Source organism: Myxocyprinus asiaticus, chromosome 48 (genome assembly GCF_019703515.2).
Source record: "Myxocyprinus asiaticus isolate MX2 ecotype Aquarium Trade chromosome 48, UBuf_Myxa_2, whole genome shotgun sequence".
Lineage (NCBI taxonomy): Eukaryota > Metazoa > Chordata > Actinopteri > Cypriniformes > Catostomidae > Myxocyprinus > Myxocyprinus asiaticus.
The window spans coordinates 19,674,425-19,692,729 of NC_059391.1; the positions used below are offsets into that span (position 1 = coordinate 19,674,425).

The 18,305-nt window shown below is 37.9% G+C and overlaps 1 protein-coding gene across 2 annotated transcripts in view; it reads left to right on the top strand.

The window, feature by feature from the left end:
• The window catches only part of LOC127437629 (neuron navigator 2-like), a 78,061-nt gene that overhangs the window by 48,859 nt on the left and 10,897 nt on the right, over nucleotides 1–18,305 (top strand). For both annotated transcript variants that reach the window (XM_051692662.1, XM_051692663.1), the window contains exons 8-19: nucleotides 3,226–3,615; nucleotides 5,544–5,609; nucleotides 5,989–6,149; nucleotides 6,531–6,713; nucleotides 8,770–8,822; nucleotides 10,932–10,955; nucleotides 11,320–11,394; nucleotides 13,596–13,679; nucleotides 14,034–14,145; nucleotides 14,269–14,435; nucleotides 17,426–17,598; nucleotides 18,045–18,125. In XM_051692662.1, coding sequence (XP_051548622.1) covers nucleotides 3,226–3,615; nucleotides 5,544–5,609; nucleotides 5,989–6,149; nucleotides 6,531–6,713; nucleotides 8,770–8,822; nucleotides 10,932–10,955; nucleotides 11,320–11,394; nucleotides 13,596–13,679; nucleotides 14,034–14,145; nucleotides 14,269–14,435; nucleotides 17,426–17,598; nucleotides 18,045–18,125 — 1,569 coding nt within the window. The remainder of the gene's footprint in view (nucleotides 1–3,225; nucleotides 3,616–5,543; nucleotides 5,610–5,988; nucleotides 6,150–6,530; nucleotides 6,714–8,769; nucleotides 8,823–10,931; nucleotides 10,956–11,319; nucleotides 11,395–13,595; nucleotides 13,680–14,033; nucleotides 14,146–14,268; nucleotides 14,436–17,425; nucleotides 17,599–18,044; nucleotides 18,126–18,305) is intronic.

The following is an 18,305-nucleotide window of genomic DNA, read 5'->3' on the forward strand; positions in this document are numbered from 1 at the left end:
CATTTCGTTCACTTACTGCTGAGATATAGTGCACTAACTGCCATACACTATATAGGAAATAGTGAACGATTGCGGACACAGCCACTCTCTTGGCCATGCGATAACCTCGCGCCCACACATTTCACACGCGCGCACCTCGCTGTTCACGTGCAGAAATGCTGTCTGTTCGCACTCCAGTTGTCGATCATGCAAATGGCAGTGATTTACACTTAACTTGGATGTTTACATGGATTTATACAGTTAATCGCATGAAGTAGCTGCGATAGTTTCCGGTACCCCCGCGAGGGCCCGGAGTAAATGCATAAATACTGCTTATTACATGCGGGACAAAGCGCACTGATATATTGCTGCACTGATTTAAAAATGTACACTTAAAAACTGATGTCGTAAGAGCCCAGTTACATTATCACCCTGAAAATGACCTTCTCATTACACAGAAAAGCCCGCGTTAGTATTAGAGCCAAAACTTACCTCAGTTTGCTGCCTTAAGTTGGAGCTGTGATTTTAATCTTGAAATATCCCATAGTCTTGGTGTTAAATGAAGGCATTGCGTGACGAAACTATTCTTTTTTCACTGTGCGGAGCGAAGAAAATGTTTCACATTGAAGAGTTTGATGCTGCAGCAGTGATGACTTGAGTGACAGTCTGTGACAGCAGCGCGCGCAGCTGTGTGAACTTCCGCTCTCGTAAAAGTCCCATTCAATAATCTCTCAATAAATTACACATTAATTAAAAATTAAACCCAGTAATGTAACGACAGTAACGCCACCCATTGTAAAGAAGTAAAAGTAAAAAAAATTAATTAGAAATGTACTTGAGTGAGAGTAAAAAGTACCCACTTTTAAACCTACTCTAAAAGTAAATTTTTCCCCAGAAAGTTACTCAAGTAAATGTAACGGAGTAAATGTAGCACATTACTACCCACCTCTGATTAAAAGTCACATGTTATGTACCAAATCTTTTTTTATCTGGTTATTGTTGATTGGGATTGGAGTAGCACAATAAACTGCATTTGGGATTTCATTCAGTTTGCACTCTTGTAGTCTTTGTGTCTGGGCCATCAAGTCATAGTAAAGAAAGACTATGATTTATATACAGCTCTGGAAAAAAATTAAGAGACCGCTGCAAAATTATCAGTTTCTCTGGATTTACTATTTATAGATATGTGTTTGAGTAAAATGAAAATGTTTGTTTTATTCTATAAAGTACTAACCATTTCTCCCAAATTCCAAATAAAAATATTGTCATTTAGAGCATTTATTTGCAGAAAATGACAACTGGTCAAAATAACAAAAAGATGCAGTGTTTTTAGTCCTCGAATAATGCACAGAAAACAAGTTCCTATTCATTTTTAAACACTTTTTAAACTCTGCATGTGGAGGCGCATGCTACTCTCCGCGATCCACACACAACTTACCACGCGCCCCATTGAGAGCGAGAACCACTAATCACGACCACGAGGAGGTTACCCCATGTGACTCTACCCTCCCTAGCAACCGGGCCAATTTGGTTGCTTAGGAGACCTGGCTGGATTCACTCAGCACGCCCTGGATTTGAACTCGTGACTCCAGGGGTGGTAGTCAGCGTCAATACTCGCTGAGCTACCCAGGCCCCCGAAAAAGTCATTTTTGATCAAATCTAGACAGGCCCCATTTCCAGCAGCCATCACTCCAACACCTTATCCTTGAGTAATCATGCTAAATTGCTAATTTGGTACTAGAAAATCACTTGCCATTATATCAAACACAGTTGAAAGCTATTTGGTTCATTAAATGAAGCTTAACATTGTCTTTGTGTTTGTTTTTGAGTTGCCACAGACTGGCATGCAATAGACTGGCATGTCTTAAGGTCAATATTAGGTCAAAAATGGCAAAAACAGAAAAAGCTTTCTCTAGAAACTCGTCAGTCCATCATTGTTTTGAGGAATGAAGGCTATACAATGCTTGAAATTGCCAAAAAACTGAAAATTTCATACAAAGGTGTACACTACAGTCTTCAAAGACAAAGGACAACTGGCTCTAACAAGGACAGAAAGAGATGTGGAAGGCCAGATGTACAACTAAACAAGAGGATAAGTACATCAGAGACTCTAGTTTGAGAAACCGACATGTCCTCAGCTGACAGCTTCATTGAATTCTACACGCTCAACACGTTTCATGTACAACAGTAAAGAGAAGACTCAGGGGTGCAGGCCTTATGGGAAGAATTGCAAAGAAAAAGCCTCTTTTGAAACAGAAAAACAAAAAGAAAAGGTTAGAGTGGGCAAAGAAACACAAACATTGGACAACAGATAACTGGAAAAGAGTGTTATGGATCTTAACCCCATTGAGCTTTTGAGGGATCAGCTAGACTGTAAGGTGTGTGAGAAGTGCCCGACAAGACAGCCACACCTATGGCAAGTGCTACAGGAAGCATGGGGTGAATTGTCATCTGAGTATCTGGACAAACCGACAGCTAGAATGCCAAGGATCTGTAAAGCTGTCATTGCTGCACGTGGAGGATTTTTGATGAGAACTCTTTGAAGTAGTTTAAGAAGTTCTGAACTTTTTTTTCAAATTGTAATAGTAATTTTTCACGTTATTAATATCCTGACTATACATTGTGATCAGCTGAATGCCACTTTGGTGAATAAAAGTACCAATTTCTTTCCATAAGAGCAAAATCTGTACATTATTCCAAACGTTTGGCCACCAGTGTGTGTGTGTGTGTGTGTGTGTGTGTGTGTGTATATATATATATATATATATATATATATAAGGGGTGTGGAAACTTATGAGACAAAAGGGGAATGCAAATTTGTGCACTCAACTATACAGTTAATAAATATGTAATATATTAATCACCCAATTAATGAGCCATTAGCTGTCTTTTCTTTGGCTTTCTATTTTGTTTTCGAACAACAATCTAGCAATCGAGCAATTCTGTAATGTGGAAAGCATCACATTCTAATTTTTGTGTATATACATCTGATAAACATCTTAAAAAGAGCAGATTTACATCCATTCTAAATCTTAAACATCTCAAAGTGATCTGCTGAATGTCCTTTAAACATCTGAGAGGAAACATATTATAGACTTATTGCAGATGAGCAAACGCTCAAAAATATCTCTTTCAGATAAAAACGCACACATCATATAGATGATTAGGTGATGTACATGTGCTATCAGGGAATTATATCTTGTTTTATCTATCTCATTGAACATCTCTCTCCCCAATTGCATCCAGACTCTTTGGTGGCAAATCTGGTAGCAAGCAAGGTCCAGTCACCACTATGGAGAACATGAAAAACTCCACCATCATCTCTAATCCCCATGCCACCTCCGTCCAACAAACTGGTGTTCTGGACACACCATCTGTCACCAGCGGAGGCAGCAGTCCACTTTATGGTGACAGTCTGACAGTGCCTGTGGGTAACGGGGAGCAGGCCCTTTCCTCTGTTGCTTCCAGCCCTGGATCGGCTTTCTCATCTTGGGGAGGGAGGAATGGAGTGGACTATCCTTCTCAAAGCTCCATTCATACCAGTAGTGACTCCATAAATGTTTGCTTGGGAAAGGAAGATACACTGTCAGCATGTGTTAATCGGACTAACAGTGCCCGAATTGGCCTCTCAGACAGGTGAGAAATGGAGTCACATATTTAGAAGTTATGTATGTCTAAACTATATGGCTGTTTTGCTCAGTATGTTAATTAGTTGCAGTATTGGTAGCCTAGTTGCATTGTTGTTTTTCTATTGTTTTTCCATATAAACATGCGCTAGAGGCACTTTTTAGACTTTTGCGCCACGTCTCCCTGTTTTTCAGTGTCTCATAGTGGATGGCATGTCAGGTAAATAGATTTTCAATCTTTAAAAGCACGTCTAGAGGCACCTGCGTTCTTTATATTTGTTGTGCTGCATCTAGGTTTTAGCACAAGAAAGCATTTGGTCTGAACCGGTCTTGGACTCTGAGCTATAGATTGCAAGTTTGATCTCAGGTCTCTAAAGGTATCAAACCCACAAGGGTGTTTCAGGGGCACTATTCCTGCAATTGGTTTACTGTGTTCTTTGAATCTCCAGTGTTGGCTAAATAGGAAGTAATCAAATACATTTTCCACTTGTTAAAACACTGTAAATGCACAGGTGAGCTTACTTAAATCTTCAGCACTCATAATACATCACGTTTTGGATATCAGGGTATAGAGATAACTACAGAATGCTCTCTTATTGTAATATGTTTCTTTTACCATGTTTTTTGAACAAGTACCTGCATTGTATGGACAAAACCTACTCTTTTATTAAAGCAATGCGGACACTAGTGACGTGTGGTTGACTTTTGAAATGAGGAGGCAGAGTGCCATCTCAGCATTCTTTATATATATATATATATAAGAGTACAATAGAAATTCCTATTTCAGTTCCAGTTGACATTTATATAGCTTTCAGGTCAAACCCATACAAATCTGAAATCTTATTTATCACAACATATGATATAAAAAAGTAGGCCTGCATAAATATATATCATATAAAAAGTTACATATTTTGCTTATAAATGCAACAATATTATAACAAAATACTAAAAATGGCTGTTGTTCTATATGAAACATTTACAGTTTTTTCTTTAAATCAGTTTATTATCATCAAATTTGTATAGGCTATGTACAAATATACTTATGATTTATGTTAATTGCCATATATCAGATTTCTGGAAGGGAAGGTGTATAAAATACATTTTAACTTACACTGTAAATAAGCATGAAATACTTAATACTTACTAAACAGACATGTAGATTTAATATCAACTAAGTTGATATTAACACTATTTATTAAATCAAGTCAAATCAAAGACTCATCAAGTGTATGCATTTGTTTATTCATTTTTCATTGCTTCAGAAACAATACCTACAAGAATACAGCAACAAGGATATTTAATGTATATTTCATCTGTTCGCCTTCTATTTTTATAGTCATCTTATTTTTGGATCAGTCATCTCCTCCTTGGTAAACAAGGTTCAAAAAATGTCATTTTGATTTGGATGTGTGCAGTCTTCCCCCCCAGACACACACATTCACGCCACACTATAGGTGCTGAATAAGATCACAATGAGCTAAAGGGAGGCTTGAAAGACGCTGCCTCCCACTGAAACTTTACCCACTGGGTGTCACTATTTGACCGAGTGACTGCAGAAAGATGACTGCTATACACATTATTTGAGTTCACATTTTGTAATATTTTATTTGTTTTATTTATGTACAGTCTTTTATTTTGCTCACCCGAATCTTTGAGAAGACATTGCCTCCCTTGCCTACTCTGAGAAATCGCCGCTGGCGGACACAATTTCCTCTATCTCTTTCTTTCTTTTTTTTTTTATCTCACAATCATTTATTGAAGCTTGCCAACATCATGCCAAAATGAATGATCCTTTCAGCTGTTTGTGACTTGAAAGTAGGGCTTATATCTCCACTGATAATCTCTCTTCCTTTTCACTTATTCCTCTTAAATAATTTCTATCTCTTTCTTTCCTTTATCTCCTTCTTTGTTTTGTCTGCCCCTATACCCTTCCTATAGCCCCATGTCTTCCCCCTCTGCTAGCCCTAAATTGACCCGCAGCACACTGCCACGGAAGCAGGACAGGTAAAGCTGTTTGGTTAAGTGATCAAATTTTACTTTTTGTTTTACTCTTGCATGTGTGCAATATGTGATTAATATTCTAGTATATCAATAACATGCAATATTATGTAAATTGGTTTTGAAATGTTTTATATGCAGTCGCATTCGTTTTTTATTTGTAGGTGTCTTTGGTTCATTGCCTGCTGACGTGGTTATTGTAGTATGTAAATAAATGTGGGATTCCAGTGCAGTAGACTTGGGTTTTCTGTATCCCATCATGGATTGAATAGCTGTGCTTATTCTGGCATTGTGGTATTTTTATTGGACCTGTTTTCAACTTACAGTGTGAAGAGAGAGAGAGCACACAGTCTCACTCAGTCATACACTTGTTTTAAATCTGCAGGTATGCCCATGTACCTCAGATCAGATGTCATGAGGAGGCCCGTGATTGGCTACGTTCCCCCACTGCTGTTGGGCTCCCAGACTCGGCTGTCTCCTCCCCCTTCACCCCTGCCTCTGCAGTCACCTCGCCCTCTGGTACACGGTTCAACTTTGCCACACTTGGTAAACACCAGCAAACATTCTCTTATACATACCCTCTGTCTTACTTAATACATAAAACCTAATCTGCTTTGAAAATTGTATGTTAGGTTTTCAATGTTACCAATACTAGTAGCTGGGTAAATCCTTCCAGCGTAATCTGACTTCTAGTTAACTGGCTCAATGCAGGATTCAAATGATGATCCATATAAGGGTTTGTTTTAATAGTATAATTTACCTCGCTTCTAATAGATTGTTATCTTGCCTTTTTTGTTTTCTTACACTTTTAACAACTAAAGTACTAGTCTTTACCTGCTGCTTTACCGTGAACTTTGTATGCATGTACATGTCATGAGATTCGATCATAGAACTTAGTTAACATTGACCCCTGTGTTTACACTCCAGGCAGTCCAACCTCAGGTTCGCAGATCCATCTGGCTACTCTGCGCAGCACCAATGGTCAGGGCAGTCACGACGGCCCGTACGACCCCTATGGGGACTCACGTCTGCGAAACTCCTCGATGAGCTTGGAAGAGAAGAGTCGTACCATGAGCAGCTCCGGGTCTTTCCGTGAGGGACTAGAGGAAGGTGAGACTTCTGAATCATTTCGGAATTATACTTGTATATACTTGGAGATAGTGGCTTGATTGTTTAAAATGAAACAAGCTGGGTCTAGATTCACGAAACTTTCTTAAGAATACATTTTCTTAACTACTATTTTCTTCTTAACTGAAAGTTAAGAGTGTTTTGTATTCCTGGAAAGACTTCTTAAGAATGTTGTTATCCTTTAAGCTTTAAGCGTCAACATTTATAGCTACTGTAGATACTGTCTTACAAACTATGATACTTATAATTTATTGTAATGACTTAATATTTTCTTAATTAAGTGCAAGTTTTTGTGCTTTCGGTGAGTGATTTTGGTCGGATTTGACTGATTCATTCCCACAGTCCTGGAGTTATCAGAGAATTTGAAATCTGTGATATCCAGGCCTAGAAAAGTCATGAAAATTAATTACATTTTTTAAAAAGTCATGGAAAAGTAATTGAAATTTCTATTGTTAATCTATGTTTTTTTTTTTTTTGGTTACATTAAACTCTAAAATATTTTATTGGCTAGAAATTGCATTAGATGACTATTATTATTTATTGATTATTATTATTTTTAAATCCCTGTACAGTTATCACAAATAACTGGAAAAATCATGGGAAAGTAATTGAAAATCATGGAAATTCATTGGTCAAAGGTGTGGGAAACTTTAGTGGAATATATCGTACATATTGTTCTTGCACATACCAAGACTAAAACTGATTTAAATGAGTGCCATCTAGTTTTTGAATGTGTTAGCTTATCTGTCTCCTATCAAAATAAACCAACATGACTCCAATCCATAACATCATGTTTGTACCAAAGACCAAATAGACCTGAATTGTTCTTCTCTGCTAATAACCAAATGATTGTTGTCATTAATGGTTAGGGCTTTTGAATATGTCATACTGTAACGAGTGTCCTTGCACCAAAGCATAAACAAACAAAGAATGGCTTTCTTGGCCTTGCAGCCTTTAACTTGATTTGATGATTAACTCGCCTGCCTTGGCACTTCACCACTTGTCCCAAGGCTCTCTTGTGCTTTCTTTCCATTTGTCTCTCTCTTTCTCTTTATAATTCATGCCTTTTTAAGGTAGTGATTGTGTTGATTTCAATGTGCCCATGAGCTTAAGATAGAATTACAGTCAGCAGTGCTGTTCAGGCTTGTAAAAAGAACACAGTTGTTGATTGCACTACTGATGCATATCCTTATTCTAACATGAACTAACAATGAACAATTATGTGTATATTTAAAAATGTACATTAACCAAGATTAATAAATATTGTAATAAAAGGTATTATTCAGTTTAAGTTTATGATACCTATTATGATGCATTAACTAATGTTAAGAAATAGAACCTTATTGTTAAGTATTAACAAATTATATAATGTAAATATAATCCAAAAAACATAGTAGTACAATTTTGCTAGTGAATGTTGCTGCATCATCACAGCTTCCTTTTCATCATTTAAAAAACTTTACTAGAAATTTGAGTTCCAAGTAATTCACTTCCAGAGCATTGGCCTGTTTGCCTTCAAAACAACTTAATAAACCTAAAGTTCACAAGGGGCTTTTTGTCATAGGTAAAAATTTCCTCTTAAGCAGCTTCCCTGGACAGTGAAGAAATCATTGTTCCTTGAGATTAGTCATAATGGGCTGATCACTTTTTATAATTAAATGTTGCAGCCTTAAAGGCAGTTTAGTTTAGGTACCACTTGACATAGTTATTTCTTCATTTAGAAAACAATGAAAGGAAGACATTAACTCATAATTCTTTGTAAGTACAGTATGTAGTGTGGTGAAAGGGATTTAGAACCATGTATTGTAATGGCAAGTTGAATGCCCTTTCATCCACAAAATGATTTTTACACACAATAAATTGACATGCTTATACCTTTACTCTACCAGCAAACTAGTTTTAAAGCATTTCAAAATTTCTTTTCAGCATGGGCTAGTTTATCCTTTTACTTGCATATTTATTATTTGCAATAACTCATGTTACTGAATGATACCTGAAAAAATGGTTTAAGTAGAAGTTATTTTCCTTTTCTCCTCAGTTCATGGCTCATCTTTGTCGCTGGTATCCAGTGCATCTTCAGTTTACTCAACGGTGAGTCAAGGGTTTCGAGATACAGCAAACTCTAACCTAACTAGGTTTTTGACACATAATCAACTTTAAAAAGCCCATCAAATAAAATTAGAATTAGTTTTTGTTCAGTCTATGTCTGTAGTTTTCAGGCCATTTGGGCTTGGGTATACAGTGCATCCGGAAAGTATTCACAGCGCTTCACTTTTTCCACATTTTGTTATGTTACAGCCTTATTCCAAAATTGATTAAATTCATTATTTTCCTCAAAATTCTACAAACAATACCCCATAATGACAATGTGAAAGAAGTTTGTTTGAAATCTTTGCAAATTTATCAAAAATAAAAAACAAAAAAAACAAAAAAATCACATGTACATAAGTATTCACAGCCTTTGCTCAATACTTTGTTGAAGCACCTTTGGCACTAATTACAGCCTCAAGTCTTTGAGTATGATGCTACAAGCTTGGCACACCTATTTTTGGGCAGTTTCTCCCATTCTTCTTTGCAGGACCTCTCAAGCTCCATCAGGTTGGATGGTGAGCGTCGGTGCACAGCCATTTTCAGATCTCTCCAGAGATGTTCAATCGGGTTAAAGTCTGGGCTCTGGCTGGGCCACTCAAGGACATTTACAGAGTTGTCCCGTAGCCACTCGTTTGTTATCTTGGCTGTGTGCTTAGGTTCGTTGTCCTGTTGGAAGATGAACCTTCGCCCCAGTCTGAGGTCCAGAGCGCTCTTGAGCAGGTTTTCATCAAGGATGTCTCTGTACATTGCTGCATTCATCTCTCCCTCGATCCTGACTAGTCTCCCATTTCCTGCCGCTGAAAAACATCCCCACAGCATGATGCTGCCACCACCATGCTTCACTGTAGGGATGGTATTGGCCAGGTGATGAGCAGTGCCTGGTTTCCTCCAGACATGACGCTTGCCATTCAGGCCAAAGAGTTCAATCTTTGTTTCTCACAGTCTGAGAGTCCTTCAGGTGCCTTTTGGCAGACTCCAGGCGGGCTGTCATGTGCCTCTTACTGAGGAGTGGCTTCCGTCTGGCCACTCTACCATACAGGCCTGATTGGTGGAGTGCTGCAGAGATGGTTGTTGTTCTGGAAGGTTCTCCTCTCTCCACAGAGAAATGCTGGAGCTCTGTCAGAATGACCATCGGGTTCTTGGTCACCTCCCTGACTAAGGCCCTTCTCCCCCGATCGCTCAGATTGGCCGGGCGGCCAGCTCTTGGAAGAGTCCTGGTGGTTCCAAACTTCCTCCATTTACGGATGATGGAGGCCACTGTGCTCATTGGGACCTTCAGTGCTGCAGAAATTTTTCTGTACCCTTCCCCAGATCTGTGCCTCGATACAATCCTGTCTCGGAGGTCTGCAGACAATTCCTTGGACTTCATGGCTTGGTTTGTGCTCTGACATGCACTGATAACTGTGGAACCTTATATAAACAGGTGTGTGCCTTTCCAACTCATGTCCAATCAACTGAATTTACCACAGGTGGACTCCAATCAAGTTGTAGAAACATCTCAAGGATGATCAGTGGAAACAGGATGCACCTGAGCTCAATTTTGAGTGTCGTGGCAAAGGCTGTGAATACTTATGTACATGTGATTTTATTTCGTTTTTTATTTTTAATAAATTTGCAAAGATTTCAAACAAACTTCTTTCACGTTGTCATTATGGGATATTGTTTGTAGAATTTTGAGGAAAATAATGAATTTAATCCATTCTGGAATAAGGCTGTAACATAAAATGTAGAAAAAGTGAAGCGCTGTGAATACTTTCCGGATGCACTGTATCTAAAAGTTGACAAATTTACTGTAACTTTTACACTCATACAGGAAAGCAGGCCAAATATGATGATTCATTTTGTACGCTTTTCCATTAAAATGCACTCTAAAATGAGAATGCTGGCTTGTAAGTTACCTCAACGAGACCTTGTACAGATTTGCTTGTGAAAAAGTTTTAATTTTAATAAAATCAGGGTTTAGCTGAACACCCCAGAGCTGATTTAGTGGTGCAGCTTGTTTGTGCAAACTCTTTAGCTTGCAGGGTTAACTTGATGTTGTTCGTTCACTTATTAGAATAGTTAAAAAAGCCTTAATTAAACATATGTATCTTCTTCTTCCATTCCTAGCCAGAGGAAAAGGCTCAGACGGAGGTAAGAGCACCGTCTTTTCATTTCATATAATGTAAATTGTTGAGTGTGTTACACATTTGAGCTTGTACACTGCCCAAACACTGTTTTTATCAATTGGTTTGTAACTTAAACACACTATTACAATATGTAACTCTGTTTAAAGTTTTCAACATCTCCCTGTTTGTTATGGTGATCTTGAAGTTACTGTCCTTGATCGCTACTCTTTAATCTCTGTAATCTTATGTCTACAAGCAAAGTTTCCCTTTCATGCTGATCAAGGGACAGTCTCTCCTCTTGTCATTATATTAGAAGCAAAATTAGCATCAAAAGCCAGCTTATAGCAACATGGCTTGTGTTTGATGAATTTAATTTAATGTGTGTTTAGATTCGTAAGCTGCGGAGAGAATTGGATGCATCTCAAGAGAAAGTCTCAGCTCTCACAACACAGCTCAGTGCAAACGTGAGTTAAAAAAAACATAAGCAGACATGGCACAGTTGCTTTGACATGATAACCCATAATATATTTCTAATACACTGAAACCATTATTTCCTTTCACTGTTCTCATTCTAGTTCAAAATCCTTAAATATCAATATCAGTTTTTAATAAATTTTTCATTCACTTACATTCTAAATTATATACATTACATCACAAAAACAATTTGCTGAGTTTTAAAATCCAACAGGGAACACTGTAGCAATGAATTGCACATGAGCAGACTCTTCAAAAATGTAAAATTTCAGAGGAAAACACATCGAATAGACAGGTTGGAGACATGTGTATGCTATCTAGGGAGTCTTGTGTACTATGAGCATTATACATTGCTAGTGGTTCGAATGCACTTATATTGCTATTGGCTTTGGAGGTTATTGAGTTGTTAAATACTGTATGTGGGTATTATTTATAGAACTGCATCATATTGGATTTTGAATTGTGGTGTAGTTTTGAGTTTTGTACAACTTAAGCAGCTGTTTATAGAGTGATTCAGTTAGCTTTTGGTTTAGTGTTTTGAAATTTTACCAGCAGCTTGCAGCGCACTAAATGATGTGTAATGGGGTGTGTGTGATACACCATGAAGAGGAATTATTTGCTAAGTACAAACAAACATGACGGCCTGTATCGGGCCAACACAGGCTAATGAATCGTCACATCCTCAAGCCCCTATCTATCCATCAGCTCCCATACAGGCTTCATAACAAAGCTGGAGGGTTCTGCCCTTCTGGGAGACTTATCAAAGCATTTAACATCTACAAACACACACAAAACACAGAATGCTCTGAATGCTACCTTGCTTGGACATGAACACTTAGTGGGGGCTTTATTAAGCATCATTATCGTTTAAAGCCGTACATGCCCAAACACAAACCCCTGACTCCCTCCAATGGAAGTCACTCAAATCAAGTCTCTTGTCTAGATTATCAGCTCATGTTGCAGTGTCGGATATGCTTGTTGTGTTATGTGTGAGTGTAGTTGCTCATTCTTGGCAGCTTCATCAGAGCAGAAATCTGAGGAACACATCGTACTAAGTGTCTCAGTCTGCGATTAACATTTTCCACCATAGAGAAACAACAGAGATGTTGAAAGGCAAGGCTAACTCCAGTCAACCTGATCCAGTGATTTGGCACACTCTGAATCAGTACCCATCTCTGAAGAGGGTCCATAAGAGGACTAAGCCAAAGTCCCTTAGACGCAGCAAAAGCCACGGTTTCGGCTCGCAGAACCAGAACAAATGGAGGAAACGGGAAGTTAGTGAGGTGGGCAGAGCAGATTTTGGCTACAAGATCTCAGTCTTGCTACTGTGTTCCCCTAATGCTTGCTCTTTGCATTCTTTGTCTATTTAGTGTTGTGTTTTTGTGGTTTTTGTTTTGTTTTTGCTGTTTTGCTTTTGGGTTTGGTTTGATTTGGTGTTTTGCTTTTTTGATTTGGTGTGATTAGGTGTTTTTTGTTTTGTTTTGTTTTGTTTTGTTTTTTGTTTTTGTTTTGTTTTGTTACCTTGAGGGAGTTTGTGGTGCTTCTCATTAGTTTGAAGATTTTGCTTGTTGGTTTGGCCTCTTAATTCATCTCCTGTTCTTTTATGAACATGTTGTGTGACTGAAAGTGATGAGTTACAATGTGTAGCTGCTTTTTTGAAGTTGTGGTTTTCCAGATACATACTCGAAAAGGTTAATCAAGTAACCTATAGGGGTATGTTTTGTATGCATTGTGTCATATTATTACGAAGCATCTCACATGCAGTTGAAAGTGAAGGAAAAATGTCTTGTTTCACTTCTAGCCCTTATCAATCTAATAATCTACTACATTTTAACATGAAATGTATATATATATTTATTTCCCTCTTCCTTAATTTTGCATACAGTGGGGCTTGAGGTCTTCAATTTGGCAGTGGAAATTAATAGGGCTCGTGCCGGCTTCTCTATATTCTAGATGCTGGATTTAGAAGTTCATGCCACAGCATGTCTTTATCAGAGAGTCCAGTCGCACGGACATAGTTGGCACTTTGGGATGCATTACTGACAAGTTGCAACCCAATACTTTAGTTAGCTGTGCAACATCAGGTTTAATTTGAGGTTTGAGGTTGTTGTCCATTTTATGGCATTTTTTACATTTTGCTTTGTTAAATAAAACGTAATTATTTTTTGAGTGAAATTGTGTTCGTCTTCAGGCTCACCTTGTGGCAGCTTTTGAGCAAAGCTTAGGAAACATGACCATCCGGCTGCAGGGCCTGACAACGACAGCAGAACAAAAGGTAAATGTGTGTTTCTGTGTGTACTTTAGGGAAAAAATGGACTAATTAAATCTGACAAAACCTCACTATGGGCACATCCAGGGATGTCTTCATTTGGAAAAATATTTAATAGATATAATATGGATGGATGGATTGATGGGTCTATGGATGAATGACATCTTTGCGAGGAAAATAGCTTCATAAAGGATCTAAATACAAATTTAGCATCTAAAATACAAAAAGAGGTGTTTTTTGGGGCTAGGGATAAGGTTAGGTTTAAGAAAGTCCCAACAATATACAAATTCACCTAGACCTAGAGTTAGGTGGAGGGTTAGATTTCCCAGAGTGTTAACATCACTGCATGCTTTTCTGCAGGAAACAGAGCTGAGTGAGTTAAGGAAAACCATTGAGCTCCTTAAAAAGCAGAACACAGTAACTCAGTCCACCATAAATGGAGTCATTAACACACCAGACCCAAATCGTAAAGGTACAAACATTTGGATAAGTACCATAAAATAAACAGTACCATCACATTTATTGCCTGATTTATGCTACATGATTCCTTTTCATTTTTTTATATTCTCTCTCATCTTCTCTTCCACTCCCTCAGTCTCTCTAGACTCCATTAATGGATCATCTCAATCCCAGCGAGATTTGCAGATCCACAGGCAGCCCTCCTCAGACAGTGTCTCTAGCATGACCAGCGCCACCAGCCACTCCAGCATTGGCAGCAACCTGGAGCTTGACACTAAGAACAACAAGAAGAAGAAAAACTGGGTGAGTCTTCCACAACCTCTTTCCAATGCAATCACATCTCCCAAAAATACCTTCTCTTCTCATAAATGATTGTTCTCTCAAAGATTGAGCATGTTGAACTCTGTTTACTGTATTTGAATGTATTTTAAAGGAATATTTCTCCCAAAATTAAAATTCTGTCATCATTTACTGATGCTCATGTTGTTCCAAATATTTACAACTTTCTTTTCTCCTTGGAACACGTTAGGCAGAATGCAATGCAAATGAGTGGTGGACTAAGGCTAACATTCCAACTAATATCTCATTGACCACATTTACATGCACTCTGGTTTACTCCAGGGTTTTTGCAGAAAGTGGTGTTCTGAAGCGTCACGTAAACAAGAAGGCCTATTTTTTTATGCCGCTCAAGTGATTAAGAGAAAGCTGTTTAACACCTGGGTTTCTCCAGGAGAACGCAGACTATGTAGCTATGTAAACGCATAAGCGGCATTGTGACAGGTTTTTGAGGAGTGCATGTGTGTGTGAACAGACCGGATAACAAATGTCATAGGATGGAGCCCAACAACAATTCAACACAGCGGAAAGAATTCAACATTTCTGGGAGTACAATGGGAAAAGCACATACACTAAAAACTATACCCATTTATACACACCAATGTAAAATATCAACTGTCCCTCATGTTTGTGTTTTAGCTCCTACATTGGGGGAATCCCGGGCTTTGACGTAAGAGGAAAACCCCACTTTTGCAGCACAATTCAGCTGCAGGTCACGATTGAAAATGAAGGAAACTCTGAAATAAATGCAAATAAAGCAAAGCAAAAGAGAATAAAATAGCGAAGTCTTCCTCAGATGCCATGTTTGTTATTTACCCAAGCGTGTTTATTGCGTGTCACAAGTGGGAAATTACGTTGCTGTGGAGAAAGCAGCTTACTGACCGAGCTGAATGTATACGGAAGTAAAGAGAAAGCAGTGAACACAGCTCATGTAAATGCACATGCCAATTTCGAGCCTTAAGCAGCTTTCTTGCAATAAACGTCTTTCTGGTGTCCATGTAAAAAAAAGTCATTTTGTGCTCAACAGAGGAAAGAAAATAATACAGGTTTTGGAACAACATCACAATAAGTAAATGAAATTTCTGCTTTGGGTGAACTATCCTTTTAATGCTAGATGGGATTAGTTGGCCTACATTGGTTTATCCATTTTTAATGTACGTATTTTGACAGTGCTGATGTTTGATGTGCTGACTCTCACAATGTCTGTTGTCAGTCTACATGCGTAGGAGGAAAGGTGAATAAATACCATATTAAAGAAAATGTGTCACATTCCATTGTGGTAACTTATTGACTTTCTCTGTTGCTGCATGTGACAAACAAAAACACAATATTAAAGGGATAGTTCAACCAAAAATTAAATTAAATTAAAATGATCTCATCATTTACTTACCCTCATGCCATCCCAGATGTGGATGACTTTCTTTTTTCTGCTGAAGACAAACAAAGATATTTAGAAGAGTATTTCAGCTCTGCAGGTCCTCACAATGCAAGTGAATGGATATTTTCAAAATTTTAAAGCTCCAAAAGCACAAAGGCAGCATAAAAGTAATCCATTTGTGTCCAGTGGTTAAATCCATATCTTCAGAAGCGATATGATAGGTGTGGGTGAGAACCAGATCAATATTTAAGTCCTTTTTTCCTATCAATCTCCACCTTCAAATTCTTCTTCTTTTGTTTTTGACTATTCACATTCTTCGTGCATATCGCCACCTACTGGGAAGGGATGAGAATTTAAAATAAAAAAGGACTTAAAATTTTTTCACCCACACCATATCATATTGCTTCTGAAGATATAGATTTAACCACTGGAGTCGTATGGATTACTTTTATGCTGCCTTTATGTGCATTTTTTAACTTAATTTTTTGTCACCATTCACTTGCATTGTGAGGACCTACAGAGCTTAAATATTTTTCTAAAAATCTTTGTTTTCTGCAGAAGAAAGAAAGTCATACACATCTGGGATGGCATGAGGGTGAGTAAAATGATGAGAGAATTTTCATTTTTGGGTGAACTGTTCGTTTAATTCACCATAATGCCATTATTCAATACATTTTCCTGAATCACTCTGTCCTTGTCAAGTGCAGTAAACAGTGTTGAAACAATTCTGGGTTGATTGATAGTTGGCCTTAGGTTTCTAAAGTGTAGAATAAAAGTTTAATTCAGCAATTTCATAAATTCCTTTGTCTTCTTGCATTCAGGATGGGTCATGTGTTGGAGGGAAAGTACAGGATAAATATGTATGCTCTGCTGTCCTTGTTGTTGTGGTGTTGTTTTTGGGCTAGTGTGTATAAAGATGTTGACAGTCACTAGCATGTAGATCATGGCCTGAAGCTACTCTTGTTCAGGTACAGTAGTCGAGGAAATGTCTAGACCAAAGATAAAGTACAAAAGATTGTTTAATTTTTAATTTAATTTCTTCCTAACGTTTTCCATTTGTGTAGTGCTAGAATATTTGGAGCCCTTCTGTAGCATTTAGAAGTCGGCTGTTGGCTTTTTCTTTTGCTAATTGCTTAGCTTCTACATAGAAAGAAAAAGTAATAGTACATGAGTATTTTTGTAAAATATGTTTAAAATGTTGTACACACAAAAAAAACAAAAACACAATTTTACTGTGTGCTCCTTTAAAAATGTATCATGATTATCATAAACTGGATCCAAAAGCATTTTTCTGACTATACCGTATACTCGACTGACTGTTAGAACTGGTTGTGTTTTCAGTTAAACTTGATGTGTTAAATTTTTATTTTTATTTTTATTTTTTATTTTTTATTTTTTTCTGATTTTCCCCTGTGCTTTCATGTTATGGTACAGGTGTATGAGGTAAGATTTGATAAAAATCTTCAAACCAAGCTCAGTTTCTGCTTTAATGTCCACTTTAAAAAAAAAGGAATGGCAGTCATTGCAAACACACAATGTTGAAGGGTTCATAGTAAAATCTTTGTTTCCTTCCTCACAGCTGCGGAGCTCCATTAAACAGGCTTTTGGAAAGAAAAAGTCTCCCAAATCAGCCTCCTCTCAATCTGACATTGAGGAGATGACGGATTCCTCTCTGCCGTCTTCTCCCAAACTGCCGTATAACGGCTCGACGGCCTCCTCATCGATGATACGCAACTCCAACTCCAGCTCCCTGTAAGTACCTCTCTCTTCTTCTTTCTTCCACTCACCCTTTTCACCTGTTAGTAAAGCCAGAGAACCCAAACACACCCAAATTAATACATGTAACACCAACCCTGACTCAACAGTTTTTCAGGTCCCATTGGGCTTAGATTAGGTAGCAGACCTCTAAGCAGAATTTACTAAAGAATTGTTTTTTCTGGAAACCTCTTGGCCAGAGGATGGATTAAGCAGACAAGCACCATTTACAATGTGATTTAGTCTAGGATTGGGTTGAGTTTTTGGAAAATAATCCCCTTTTATAAACTGAAAGGTTTGTTTGACCCACACCTAAACTTTATGTTGCTATAGAGTAACTCTTAATGTGAATGGCACTGTTGGATATAGCACTTTAGAAATGTCCTATGCAACATGCAGCACTCTGAGTTTCTCTTATGGTTCATATATGTGTATGTTCATAGTCCTCATCTGTCCTCCCTGCCTGCACACGGGCTTGGCTGGAGCTGTAGCAGCAAGTCCATGAGGTCTGCCTCTCTGGCACGGTAATAGAGAATGGCACAACAATACCGAAATTAAATAATCTCTGATGATCAGCTCCCAAAACACAAAGCAATGTGTTGATGTTTAACTAATGACTGCAGTTTTGCCTTTCAACACTTATTCATCCAGTTCCACTTATTCCACCTATCCCACTTAACTACTGAAAAAAATGTGTGCCCTGA